Here is a 14,900-nt window from a genome sequence, read left to right as displayed (position 1 = left end):
TACGGGGGTGTAACATAACCTTAATTTGAACTAAAACACAATTTGAAAAACGTTAATGTAGTGTTTCACACTCCCTTTAATCTTAGCGGTAGGTAGGCGGCCAGTCAAATATCCTAGCCTGAGGGCTCGTTTCAGGATGTGGGGCCCATGCTGTAGGTACACCGAGTGCAATAGACAAAGGACCGATAAACGAGAAATTAGGCTGTGTTGTTTTGAGTAGGTTTGTGTATAAGTTAAATGCAATAATACTTTTGTTTGTACATTTTCAATTAATATTTTGGAACCTATAAGGGTACTTTCAGGGACTTCCTTATTAATTTGAAATGAGTTCGTTGTGATGTTGAAGGTGGAAATATGGCGAAACCTGAGCTTGTTCCTGGCTCACCACAATAGCTCACTGTACTCTGATAGGGTCACGGCTAACCGTGTATACCGTTTTCAGAGCAAGCAAGACTATTATGCTAAGCTGAGTCAGGGCCAAGTCCGGCCCAAAGCTAACTGATTGTTCAATTTTCTTCTTCTTCAGTATATAGCCTTTTACTTATAATTGGAGCTCCGGGGCTAGGCCCCCTATCTCCTTCATCTTAAGTGTGGTATTGGCTTTTTTGTAGGCTTGGACAGGGTACGTGCATTTGTAATTACATACAAAAACACGCACAGGTTTATATACTCGCATATACAAACAATACTTTTTCTTCATCCTGGCCGTGGTGTGACCCAGATTCAGGTCACATCACTGGTCAGGTGGTTTCCGGTGAAGATCTCTGCAGTAACATTGATAGCCCGATTGTCCCCCCCGAGCAGTATTTTATCTTTTATACTTATATACCTGAGATGAAGTGAAATGAAAGTGTGTATTTATATTTTTTTAAATTAGGGAGGAAATTTCCCTCCGCCCGCACTTGCCACAAGCGGCGGGGTGCCTTTCATCTTTTATTATCCTCGAGGGAGGGTCGGGTATCAATGTTTCTGCTTATGTTGCACTGAAAAATAACAGATTAGTCGCTCGGATGATGGAATTCTGTGGTGTGGATGTGAAGGAACTATGGTGGTTGCTTCTTCATCAGGATTGCCTTCGGTCAGTGTCGCTTCCGTTTGCGATCAATAAATTTTTAATAGTCGCGTTGGGATGGTTTATCATGGACTTGTAGAATTTCTTCGACAACTTCATGATATGTTCGTGAATGGTTTCTATTTTAAGGTCTCGTGAAGTGTAGTATTGCGTACAAACCATGGTGCACCAGTGATTTGTCGCAATGTCTTGTTTTGAATGGTCTGAAAGAGTTGAATGTGCCTGGGGTTTGAGTAAGCCCATATGGGACTTGCGTAGGTGATTGTTGGTCTGGTGATTGCTGAATAGAGCAGAAGTTTTGCTCGAGTAGACAGTTTACTCCTGGGACCCATCATGGGTCGAAGTCTTGAATTGACTATTACGGCTTGGCGTTTTTTCACTTGAATGTGTTGATTAAACGTAAGTTTGCTGTCTATCGTAAGACCTAAGTATTTAACCGACTTATCCCAAGGAATTAAGTGGTTGTGCATTTTGAGATTTATTATTTTAAGGCGGTGCCTATTCGTATGTCTGGCAAAGTGAATGGCAGTGCTCTTAGATGGATTAATCTGAATACGCCATTTATCGCACCAGTTGGATATTTGGTTTGCCGCTGTCTGGACTTGTTTGATTGCTTTATTGAGATTGAGCGATTTGCTTAGGATAGCTGTGTCATCTGCGTATTGGGCTACGATGGTCGAGCTACCGTAACTGTCGGTGGGAATCGGAATGTCCTTCGTGTACAGGTTGTACAGGGTGGGACCTAACACGGATCCTTGTGGGACTCCGGCTGTGGGTATTTTTGTTGTGGATCTAATTCCGTTAAGTTTAACATTGAAGCTCCTATTCCGGAGAAAGGAGCTTATCATGTTAATCATGGCTATGTCGAGTCCTGATTCTGAAAGTTTAAGTATAAGACCTTTGATCCAGACCTTGTCATTGGCTTTTGCTATGTCTAGATGCCTGTTGTGAAGACTTTATAGTTAAATACTTTAGTTATGTATTCGACAACCCTAAGTAGTTGATGGTTGGTCGAATGTCCTGCTCTGAATCCATGTTGGATTTCTGGGATGAGGTCTGCGTCATCGATCATGATTATTTGAAGTCTGCGTTTTATGACTCGCTCAAAGATTTTACTTAAAGTAGGCAAGAGGTTAATAGGTCTATGATTTTCTGGTCTAGTCAGGTCTTTGCCGGGTTTTGGAATAAGGACTATGTCCGCTACTTTCCAGGCTGCTTGAAAATATTGGAGTTCTAAGCTGGCGTTCATTATCCGCGTAAGTATTTCTATACCTCTGTCTGGGAGGTTTTTGACAGCTCTGTTTGTTAGACCGTTATTACCAGGGGCTTTTCGGTTATTAAGCCACTTAATGAGGCAACCGATTTCCGTGACCGTGCCCGATTTTAGAGGATTTGGCGGAGGATCTGACATTTTATTGTAGATATCCCTGACTTTCCTGGTGATTTGTCTAACATGATTAACTATTTCCGAATTGTTCCTGTCTATTGTGTTTGGAGAGAATTGTTTGGCTATGCTGATTGCGAATGCTTCGGCTTTATCTATAGATGAATATATAGGACCATTAAGTCCCTGTATATAAGTTATCTTCTGCTTGGTCTGTCTTAAGATTTTTGTTAGGGACCAGTATGGTGGGCTGCCCTTGACTAAGTTATTGACTTTTTGGCACCAACTGGCGTCAACTAGTTCTGCTAGTTCTTTCCTGATCTCTGGTATCAACCTGTTGTATATGATTTTGGATGTGCGGAGTTTTTGCTCCTGCCACTCCTTACGTGCTATATTTTTCTCTCTGATTTTATCTTTAAGGCGCTGTGAGATGTCTAGGCGGAGTGTATGATTTGATGGTCTAACTACGGTGGCTGAGTTTACGGCATCTAGTATTTCGCCCGTGAATGTCGCGACTGCGGAGTCTATGCTATCAGTGTTAAGTAAGGTTGGCTGCGTGAGCTTTTCCTCTAAAGCTGATTTGAAGTCATCCCAAGAAGTTTGGGTTCTGATGCGTCTGTTGATTGCAAGGATCACATTTGATGGGTCACCTAAGTGTAAAAGTACCGACTTGTGGTCTGAGGATAGTTCATTAACTACACTAATTTCGTGTATGAAATCAGTTTCCGCGAATAAAGCAAAGTCTATGATAGTAGGTTGACCTATGTGATTTGGAGGATAGTGAGTGGGCTCAGATGGAGCGGCTAAGGTTATGTTGTTATCTTCAATGAATTCATATATAATTTTACCTCTGAAGTTCTTGGAACGATTATGCCAGGTGACGAGTGCCTGGCATTGAAATCGCCCGCGATGATTGTGGAGGTAACATCATCGTCCAGTAAGCTGTCTAGATCTGATCTGGTTATCAAGTCAACTATATTATAAGGAGGAACGTATACAGAAGTCAATTTAACGTTGCCGGAAGAACGGGTATTGACTATAATTGAACATGATTCTAGTGCCCGGCTTTGTGGGGCTGGAGGTGCTTCACAATGGTCTATATGAGACTTAATACAAATAGCGGTTCCGCCGCCTCTGTTCGCTAGTCTGTCTGTTCTGTACGTGGTGTAGTTTGGAAAATGGATGCGGGAGTTAGGTTTAAGGTGGGTCTCGCTAACTAGGAGTATGTCGATGTCGTGCCTGGATAGGAAATAGATGGTTTCCCCCCTATCAATAATTAAAGTACCGCGAGCGTTCCAGATGGCCGTCTGTAGAGAGGTCAGATTGGTCTTAGTAGCCATTTTGCTGGACAAGTTTTGTGGCTTGGGCTACCATGGAGGTAGCTTGCTCCATAGTTTTTTGCAATTGTGAAATTGCAATTTCCAGACTTTTGAGGTCTGAATTGGAGTTGAAGGAGGGCTTGCCGTTGGTATTTGGATATCGGTGAGGATAAGCGACTAACTTGGTATTAGTGTGCGTCGTTTTTCCGCTACGGTGATCGTCTTGTTGAGGTCGTGTGTAGGCTGATGCTGCACGTGTCTCGTTCTGGGTGGTCTGGCTTTGTCTCTGCCATGGGGGAGACGGCCATGCTCGTCTGTGGTTCACGTTCATATTTCCGAGGCGCGGAAATTTCGGGCAGACGCGGTAGTTGGCTGGGTGAGGACCCGCGCAGTTCGCGCATGTGGCGGGTGCCATGTCCCGAGTGTGATCGCACTCCTGTGTTAGATGACTATCGCCACATTTCACGCACTTTGGAGGGGCGTGGCAATTGCTTCCAGAGTGTGCAAAGCCCTGGCATCGGTGGCATTGTCCGGCGGCCGTTTTCCTCCTTAGAGACTCCACTTTCACTCGGTAGTAAAGCAGAGTCTCCAGCTCGAAAATACTCTTGTCTCGAGCAGGAGAAGTGGAAGTGGCCCGCGATCTTGTCCGCGGCGCATTCTCTGGACGGAAATCACTCAGGGCTCGAAATGGAACGGAACGCACCGGAGCGCTGTTCCGGCTCGTGAAATTTGTAAAATTATCGCTCCGTCTCGTGGAAAAAATATGTTGAGCGTCTGAGCTAGATAGGTCATAGAATAGAAAATCTGACACACTTATTTTCATAAAATACACATACGATTTGATGACTATGTAAATATCTTTGATGACTATGTAAAATTTGTCGAGCGCTCCGGTTCGTAAACTTTTCCATTTTGAGCGCTGATTAATCACTGGATATTGGAGTGCTATTAATTCCTCTTTTATATCGTTCTCGTCCGTGTCGGTTGGGATGCCTCTAAGCACAGCCTTATATATCTTGTGTTCCTATATCGTGAATGAATGGAACGCAATGTTCCTTTGGTCGTGGAAATCTACGGTTTTCCTGTAGGCGGTGATGTCAACTCGTATGTTGTATTTTTGCAGTGTCGCGACTCCAGACAGCGAACGATTTTCCCGCGCAGGAGACGGAGCATATCGAAATTGTAAACACTTACTTACATTTCGACCTCTGCAAAAATTATAACAAAATGTATAAAATGTAACCAAACCCCAATAGTATTGAAATAAAAATCGCCGTTTTCGACCATCTTTCCGGTGTTTAAATTGTTCACTTCCAAGTCACAAATGACAGACGATGTCCAGCAACCAGCATACTGAGCGAGGAGATGAATCCATTTTCTCGCTCCCGACTTGACGGGAGATGACAGTATGTAGGTATAATATTATAACACAAAAATCGAGCACATCATCGACCACTTCAGTCGTAGAATTTTCTCTTTCGAGCACTGAATAAGCATGATGAATGTTTTAGATTTAGAAGTGTGAAAATTTTAGATGATTGGCCGTTATTTTAGATAATTATTTTTTACAAAATAAATAGTGTATCCGCCAAAGTAGACTAGAGTCTGTCTAGACGATCCCCCTCTGTGTAATAAAATGTAGGTACTAGGTAGGTAGAGAACGCCATATTATGTAAATTTGATTATTCAAATTCACAAGAAGCTTCAGTTTATTGAGTAAGCATTTACTTGGTAGAATTCCATTTTACAATAAATGAAAATATAATTGATAATAAATTCTACAGGTTTTTAAAAGGTTTGTCGATAGCTATTTCGGATGTAACACCATTATCAAGACTTTCCAAGACAAGACAAACCTTTTTAAAACCTGTAGAATTTATATATTATTAATTACCTATATTTTCGTTTCTTGTAAGAAGCTTCAGGCTGAAAAGTTAGTAAATTAATGATTTTATCCAAATAGTTTGAACGACTACTACGTAGTGCCTAGATTACCGGGATTACAAAAAATATATCTTTTAATTATAATATTTATGTCCACTCCGAATTCATAAAGAAATATACCTATAACATATTATCAAACAAACATAAAATGCAAACTAATTTCGTAATCCATATATCATAATCCAGTATTAAATATTATTCATGTAAATAATAATGGAAAAAGAAAATAATAATTGTGAATGCATATTGTCTATAATTTGAGCGTTCTAAGAGCTTCCACGCAGCCAGGCATAATGTCAGTTATTTTTGATAACCGGTTAAAGCTTTAGTTACGAATATCAAAAACGCTTTCATATTCTCCTACAAAATTCGAAACGAATTAAATTATCGAGTGTTGCAAGCGTCTACCGAAACGGATTATGTTACTTTAGCTTCTTATTTACAATCTGTGCTGTTGTCTATGGAATACACACGGTAAAAAGCGCTGTGACAAATGTATCAAGATGATGAAGGAAGACGCCGTTCTTAAGTGGAAAAAAGTGTATAATCCGACGGGTCCCCAGCCGAGACCCCGGCATGGACACCGGGCCGTCGCCATAAAGGATCTCATGATAGTGTTCGGCGGTGGAAACGAAGGTATCGTCCACGAGCTGCACGTATTCAACACGACCACGAACCAGTGGTTCGTTCCCGTCACGAAGGGCGACGTCCCGCCGGGATGTGCCGCGTATGGCTTTGTCGTAGATGGAACTCGCCTGCTCGTGTTCGGCGGGATGGTCGAGTACGGAAAGTACTCCAACGACCTGTACGAGCTGCAGGCGTCTCGCTGGGAGTGGAAGCGGTTGAAGCCCCGGCCGCCCAAGCTGGAACCGCCGCCCTGCCCGCGGCTTGGCCACAGCTTCACGCTGCTCAACGGAAAGGTCTATCTTTTTGGGGGGCTGGCGAACGAGAGCGACGATCCCAAAAACAACATCCCCAGGTATCTCAACGACCTCTACACCCTGGAACTATTCCCGAACTCCCCGCAGGTGACGTGGCATGTCCCCGCGACGCGCGGCCAGGCGCCTCCACCTAGGGAGTCCCACAGCGGCGTTGCCTACGTTGATAAGAACACAGGCCGCTCCTCGCTCATAATCTATGGAGGGATGAGCGGCTCGAGGCTCGGGGACCTGTGGATCCTGGACGGCGAGTCGTTGAGCTGGTCACGGCCAGAGCTTGGCGGGCCTGTCCCGCTACCTCGTTCCTTGCACACAGCCACTGTCATCGGCAACTACATGTATGTGTACGGCGGCTGGGTACCACTCGTCTCTGACGAGACCAAGACGTCCTCGCACGAAAAAGAATGGAAATGTACCAACACACTCGCTTCACTCAACCTGGATACACTTGGTTGGGACGGGATGTCCACCGAGAAATACGAAGACTGTGTACCACGCGCTCGCGCTGGCCACAGCGCCGTCGCCATCCAAACCCGCCTCTACGTTTGGTCTGGCAGGGATGGCTACCGCAAGACTTGGAATAACCAGATTTGCTGCAAAGACCTGTGGTATCTGGAAGTGAGTCCCCCGGCGCCTGCGGGTAGGGTGCAGCTGGTGCGCGCCGGGACGCAGAACCTTGAGGTCAGCTGGCCGCCTGCAAGCACTGTCACCGCCTACTTACTGCAAATCCAGCGCTGTGGCAGAGTGCCCGTCAAGCCGGCCGCGCCTGAGCCGCCCCCACCGCTCGTTGTCCCACCGCCGGTGGTCGCCCCTGCACCTGTTCCTGCGTCTCCCGTCCGCGTTGAACCGCCGCGGCCGGCGCCCGCATCTCCTGCTCCAGAGCCGACGATCGCCTATCAGACCCTCACTAAAGTGAATGTCCAGCCGCCTGTGGCGCCATCTGCTTCACCTAAGCCGATGGCTGTAGTACGGCAGGGGCCGACGCGGGTGTCAGTGACTGCCGCCACCATTGCCGGAGGGGTGCAGAGGATTGTTAGTACACAAGCAATCGCCGGCCAACGGACCGTAGCCCAGGTCTCTCCTGGCGGAGTCCCCCGGTATGTACAGGTGAAAGCGGGGACTGGAACCCAAGGAACGCCCGTCAAGGCGGGTCCCGGGGGAATCCCCCTTAAGCTCGGGACGGCTCCGGTCCCGCTGCGGCTGGGTACTGCTAGTGTTCAGGCCAAAATGGCCACAGGCGCAACGATGGCTGGAAGGGTGACAGCAGGGAGTGTCCCTGTCAGACTGGGGGCGGGCGCCGTGCCCCTCAAAATGGGGACTGTCAGTGGGACGCAGATGAAGAGCGCGGCAGGAATGATGCTGCAGGCGGGCTCGGTAACTCTGCAGGGGAAGGCAACGGCGGGTGGCGTCCCCGTAAAGATTGGTCCCGGCGGTTTGCCGGTGGTGAGTGGTGCAGGAGGCATCCGCTTGGCAACTGGGCAAGCAGGTGTTCATCTCAAAACACCTGTTTACAAGATTGTCACAGCACCCAACAAGGGGACGCAGATGATAAGTGTGGACGGGAGCCAACTGCAGGCGTCTCCGGTCGCGCCCGCTGCGGCCTCGGGTGGTGCCGCTGTCCTCCGGCAGGGGGCCGGCGGAGCGTCCTTCCCCGTCATCATAAAAAAGTCCCCCGGTATGGGCGGGCAGGCGTCCGGGCAGCCACAATATGTGACTCTGGTGAAGACCTCCATCGGGATGTCTGTGGCTAATGTGCCCAAGGTGAGCATGGTGCAAAATAGGCTGCCCACGGCAGGGCTCCAGGGTCAGGGCGTGTCCCCCGGTGCCACGCTGGTAAAGCTGGTAGGGCCAGCAGGAGGCAACCGCATCATCACCCTCCCCTCCAATGTTCTGCAGCTGAGCAAGCCGCCAGGGCAGGGGCAGGCGGGCATCAAGCAGACTGTCGTAATTTCCAAAGCGCCCGGTCCTCCTGCCCCCCCCGATGCCACACAGTGAGCCGTCCTCCCTCCCCCCGCCGTGAGGGACGGGCTCTGTTAAAAGTTTTTTTTGCATCTCGAGACTCGTAACGGTCCGGTCTGCAAGCGAACGGTCGTCGGCGGCCGGCGGTGAGACTCTTGGACTCCTTTCCTCCGGTGCATATTGTAAATGAACGTGTCGAGTCGGTTCATCTTCTCGTATCCTTTCCTTTATGTCCTCTCTTTCCCGATCCCTCGGTTGGGTGATTTTTGTGTTTCTTACGGTGTACAGAAATGTGTTTCATCCCTTAAATTAACAGTTCAGCCGGATGCGTGTCGAATTAAAGTGTACAATGAATGTTCTGTCACTCTTATCATATATTAAATTTACGTGCAGAATCGGTGCAGGCTCAAATGCAGGTTACTTTATCAGTCTGTGAAATTGACTTTTGTGTTAACTGTTTCACATTCAATTAATTTTGTTTTCACGTGACAGATATGCCAGAAAAGAAATGAATCCTTTGCGATGCAAATCATTTACAAACCCTAAGACCTTGAGTGACTGTGTTGCGGGTGTAATGTTTTGACACTCAATATGATTGTGCATTAAATTAATTTAGTACTATCAATTTTTTCTTAGTTTCCAATTCAAACTTCAACATGCATGTAGGAATAATTACCCCATATAATCAGTGTCATTTATATGGACTGGTCTATCTGATTAGATATTGATTTTGGATATATTATCTGCACTCGATACCCATAAAAGAATATCCAACTATATATTTCTTTTCATCATGAAATTTAATAAATAGTGAACATGAATTTTTTATATTATTGCCAAATGGATCCCTCTATTATTGAATGTTATGTATGTTAAGTCCCTAGATGAATTTAAAATCAAAATAATATTTTCTTTATTATAAATTTTGTTGTATTTTGTTTCAAATTGCACTGTTAAAATTAGATTTATAAAAGGCCCCTCTCAATGTGAAGTACAACTAGAATAAACCCGAATGTGACAGAGTAACTTATTTTGTTGTTCAAAAGATGGCAGAGTATTGATAATAGATTTATACAAATTTAATACATTCTCACAGCAATAAATTTAAATAGTCTCTAAATAACTGAGGGAATGTTCATATCACTACACGCGAGCGATAGATTACTTCCAAACATAAACAAGTAATGATACTATATTATCAAATGAATAACAGTTCTATTGATTATTAATTATTATCTTTTATAATATGATTCTGAACATGGATAATTTATGTATGGTCATATTTTGTACAAGGATACAAACAACGCCTATAATAAAACAATAATATATTAGTTTTAGATGTGAGAACACCAAGTTGCATACATGGTTTTAATTAATTTTCTGTGCTAAAACTATTCGATAGTAATTGTAAAAAACAAACTCCTCGTTAATTCCACGGATACTTTTTAATAAATTCAGTAATTATTACAGGTTTACCTACCATACTATTACGTTGCTCTTGAATCTTGATAATAGATGGTTTGCTATTAATAATTTGTGTCGGATGCATCATAATCTTTGATATTATTTTTTTTTAATTTAAAATGTAATTTATTAATGTTATGAGAAAATTGTTTTTTTTCTATTGCTTTTGAAGTACAAGACGTAATAGTGAATAAAATGAACCCTTTATATAGTAATTCATAATTATAAGATAAAGATGGAGTTTTGTTTAAACTAATAGCCTAAAAATATCTGATAAATTTGCCATTGAGATCATTGAGATTTACTGGGGTTGCTTTCATGCCTAAAATCTTACGTTGACCAATATCAGTTTGGACATTCATGAAGTTTGCTGCATACTGCCTCTTATCAATGGACGCCATGATTTTTTTTCCATTGGCTCTACAATCCGATGTGGTTCTTGACCGACTCACGAAGTGGTAACTTTTTTTTACGAGAAATGGGTATTAGCCACTTGCTTAACCTATTGGATCCATGCTCTGGGTTCGAACACACATAAGACAAAAATAACACGTGAATTGCTATTGAATAACACATGAACACCTCAAACCTGAGGTCCACGGCTTATTAACCGGACACGTTACTACTTGGTCATTGTGGGTGTCTTGATTGCCTAGCATAAACATCAAAATAAGTTGTAAATATACATTAATTGGCAACGAATCAGTCAAATGGAGAATATCTACTATATACATACTTTTTGGCAATAAAGTATATTTGAAACGACACAAAACCAGAAAAATTGATCTAATACTTATAATGATAGCAAGATTTTGAAACAAATCAATTAGCTGTGACAATTAACTTCTTTCACATTTTTTACAGATCTATTTTTGTGTTCAATACAAATTACCATTATTGACTTGTATAGTTTTCTTTCAAATGAACTACTGAAATAAATATTAAAAACACAACACAAGCCATTTTTAGAAGCTTCAAATATGAAAAACGGCAAGTCACCGGACTGAAGTTCATTGCGACTTTAAAACTGTGTATGTGTAAAACCTATGTGAAATTAGCTAAAAGCGTCTTATAATGATATCTCAATGATCTATACCTACTAATTCAGAATTGTAGGATTTTCAAACAGTCAAATGATAAATTTAACATTCTGCAATAACCAAGAGTTGTTTTTAGATGTCTTCAATATTTTTCTACCACCTATTTAGACATAGAAATGTTAAGTTTAATGTCACTAAGATAAAATACTATTTAATTTGTTTTATTTCCTGTCGATTGTGAATTGTTTCATATAATTTTGCTGTAAATTCATTAGGGATCTTTAAAAATATTTTTAGATGCCTGATAAAAGCAATAATAATCTTATCAATTTTGAAAAATAAAATAATAGACCTGCAAGCCATAGATCTGTAATTGTTTGTGTGAATGACTATTGAATATATATATACCGATTTAAAGAACACTCATAATGTCTCCTCACATTTTTTGTCGAGAAAGATCAAGAGACAAATGTAAACTATAAATTTTTATCTATATTGATAATTAAGAAGAGGAAAATTGCGGTATAACATATAATTATTTTCAAATGTATTGTTAATTGAATTTGTTGCCCAATGTGACTAATTGATTATCTTCCAGGTTGAAACATTATTTTTTCAGTTCATATGTCATCCATTAAAATTAAATATATGTATTAATTAGCAGAGACAAAGGGATTGAGGTATATGACAATTACATCAGACGGTTGAAGGATTGAAAATTGGAATATAATTTTATAATATTACCAACGATTATGATTATTTTCACTATTGATTGATTGATTCATTATGAATATTATCAGTATCTTTACAAATTTATTGTGACAGTTGTTCCTCTATTTCAAACAGACACCCATAGATGTCAGTAAAAGTGATCTCACTACTTACCTACGGATTATTAATACATTTCATGTTTTTGATTATTGTATTTCTTTTTCACATATGAATACGTGTATTAAATAAGGCTCTAAGTACCAAAAAGTAGTATTGCCTGTAGTTACAAAATACCGAGTCATTGCAGTAAAATTTCATGAAGTAGACCTTTTGAAAAATGTAATTTTACAGTGCGAAGCAATCACAGCAGCTTCTATAATTTTAGGTATTAAGAACTCGCAAGTGTCAACACACCATCGTCAGCTATTTTATATTGAATGCCGTTGACCACTGCAGTGCTACTTACCATTATAAATAAAACACGCCAACGGACTTACAACGTCGACAGGTTTAATTATTTTGTTGTATTTTTTTGACTTGCTTGAGGCACTTAGACTATAGTTGAAGTTATTGGCATTGGTATGTAGAACATTTTTCTATAAAAATGTCAGTTTTTATTATTTTGGTACTTAGCGCCTTAATTAATACACGTATTCATATTATAAGTTTACTATTTCAAAATATATCTTGTCATTTGAATACAGATATTAAATATGTCATTACTATAAAAGATGCCTCTGAAGACTAAACATAAACAATTGTTTACAATATATTATTGTAATGTTGTATTTTAAAGTATCAATGACTATTTTAATTTATAAAATATTATATCACAATGATTACTATCTTAAGCCGCGTTGACACGGTCCAAGTATGATCCAAGTTGACTTGGCCCGAGCGCACTCGTATAAGACATTTTCATACTAATTATTCCTATCCAAGCTAGCTTGGATGAGTAGGACGCGGTCCAAGTAGCTTGGATAGGAGTAATTTGTATGAAGATGTCCCGTACGAGTGCGCTTGGATGGTGCTCGGTCCAAGTGTACTTGGATCGTACTTGGACTGTGTCAACGCGGCTTTAGGGAAGTGTGATGCTACTATGGACGTCTAGTAATATAATTACGAATTTACCTTCAAAAGTGTTTTAATTGATTGATAGATGTACCTATCTGACAACATCAAAAAGAATTTAAATTCAAAGATATCCCTACAATAATTGAGAAAATGAGCTTTCATAAGTTTTTTAAAAATATTTTTTTTGATCACTGAAAATTAGTTTTATAGTTTTCTCTTGAACAGTAGAAACAATTTATAAATTATTCATATTTTTAATGTATTTATTTTTCTAAAAAAATAAGAATATGTTTAGCATTAAATGTTTTTTATTTATTCCTAATTGAGCTTCTTCAGTATTGTCACAAATTTAAATATTTTTATGCAGTGGGAGTTTCAGGTACGTGAATGCCCAGGTTGTTGACAGGTTTGGAGGGCCCGCCAATTGGATGTAAAAGAATAAGAAGAAAAATAAAGTAATATGCTGTCAGAATTGAACAACATTTTTGATTGTTTATATACTTTCACCCTTATTGTACAAATTACGTGTCTTAAAATTTTGGTACTTTCTTACTATACGTCTCTTCCGATGATGCTTAATGAAATCCGGCACTTTTTTGTATAGATACCTAGATTAAAACACTTTTAAAGATAATTCTTCAGTAAATTGTATATTTTTGAATCCTGTCACTAAATGTAGAAAAGGTAGCACTACACTCCACTTTAATTAAATCATTGGATGTACAAACCTACAAACTTATCTAAAGAATGGATGGGGAAGCCACAGTCAAAAACTACCCAATCAAGACTCGCAAATGGACAGAATCTGACGTTTTCAAAATGGCGTCCATATAGTAGTTCGTAATTCCATTTTTGACCGTTTTTTAGATAAGTTTGTAGGACTATAATTGAATTTTCTGATATTGCTCATTGTGTACAATTTTCAATTTTTGTGGGATAATAAAATATTAATAAAATAAATGAACATTTTAATGATACATATCTTTACGTTGGTGAAAATTTACTTTTAAATATTTGATTCGTGATAATAATATTACTTCTACTGATTTGTTCTACGTTATCTCTATTAAAAAGTCTACCAAGAAAATGATATCTGATCAAGATGATGGTAGAGTTTATGCTGTGTTATTCTTTATTCTCTTCACTATGTCTCATAATTTGGTTCCTTTTAATGATCTAGTTATTATTTTTACGTAATACGTCTCTTAAAAGTAAATTTTTTAAAAATGATCAATTTCTAGTGCTTACAATTTAACATCTTCTAATTTTGTTTTCCGAATGTCATTCACTGCGTAAAAATGATTCCTATTAGATTCCTTCAAATTATACGGTGTCTGTATTTTTGGTCTTCTGATATATTCGACACCACGGTTTAGGAATGATTTTACAATATTATGTTTATTCCTCTCATAATTTTCAAATTAGTATGTATATATTATATAATTTTTAATCTTTTATATTATTTTTCTTTATTAAAATAATGAGCGCCATGGACATGATTGGCAAGCTATGTTTTTGTGTGAATATAACATAATAATATTGTAAGATTTACCGGTAGGAATGTATTAATATTATTTAGTTTACTGGGGAAATAATTTTTGTTTTTAGTCTAAGTCAATTTAGTCGTAATATTAATATTTGACTGACTGTCAATAAATAATGCAAATTTGAAAATCTTTTCCTATATTTTGTTTCTCTAACGAATGTCGGAACGTTCCCTGATGGACACGTTGATGACATAAAATTAAATATGTAATTGACTGTTTCACCATTTTGTAACATTAAATTAGATTGAAAATGTATATACTATTTAGAAAATACTTACATTTAGAATTTAGTTTATATTTTTAATAGAAAACTACATATTTCAAAATAAAATATAAAGCTTCATATGAATGTTATCGTTAAGAATTTTTCATTTGAATAAATAGCTTTATTAACAAAGTTTCTTTTCATTTCTCACATGATCTACCTTATATTAGTGGCGAAGGCTCC

The 14,900-nt window shown here is 39.9% G+C and overlaps 1 protein-coding gene across 1 annotated transcript; it reads left to right on the top strand.

The window, feature by feature from the left end:
- Positions 1 to 6,185: 6,185 nt before the first annotated feature.
- Positions 6,186 to 14,849, top strand: Hcf (Host cell factor). The gene has a single exon (XM_085961137.1). The coding sequence runs from the start codon at positions 6,223 to 6,225 to the stop codon at positions 8,650 to 8,652; it is 2,430 nt and encodes an 809-aa protein (XP_085817263.1). The 5' UTR covers positions 6,186 to 6,222; the 3' UTR covers positions 8,653 to 14,849.
- The last annotated feature ends 51 nt before the right edge of the window (positions 14,850 to 14,900 follow it).

The sequence above is a fragment of the Rhyacophila brunnea genome, unplaced genomic scaffold, assembly GCF_057557595.1.
Source record: "Rhyacophila brunnea isolate RB1 unplaced genomic scaffold, BYU_Rbru_1.0 scaffold_12, whole genome shotgun sequence".
In the NCBI taxonomy this organism is placed as follows: Eukaryota; Metazoa; Arthropoda; class Insecta; order Trichoptera; family Rhyacophilidae; genus Rhyacophila; species Rhyacophila brunnea.
Note: the sequence above shows the minus strand (reverse complement) of the source record. Positions and strands in the feature narration are given on the sequence as shown.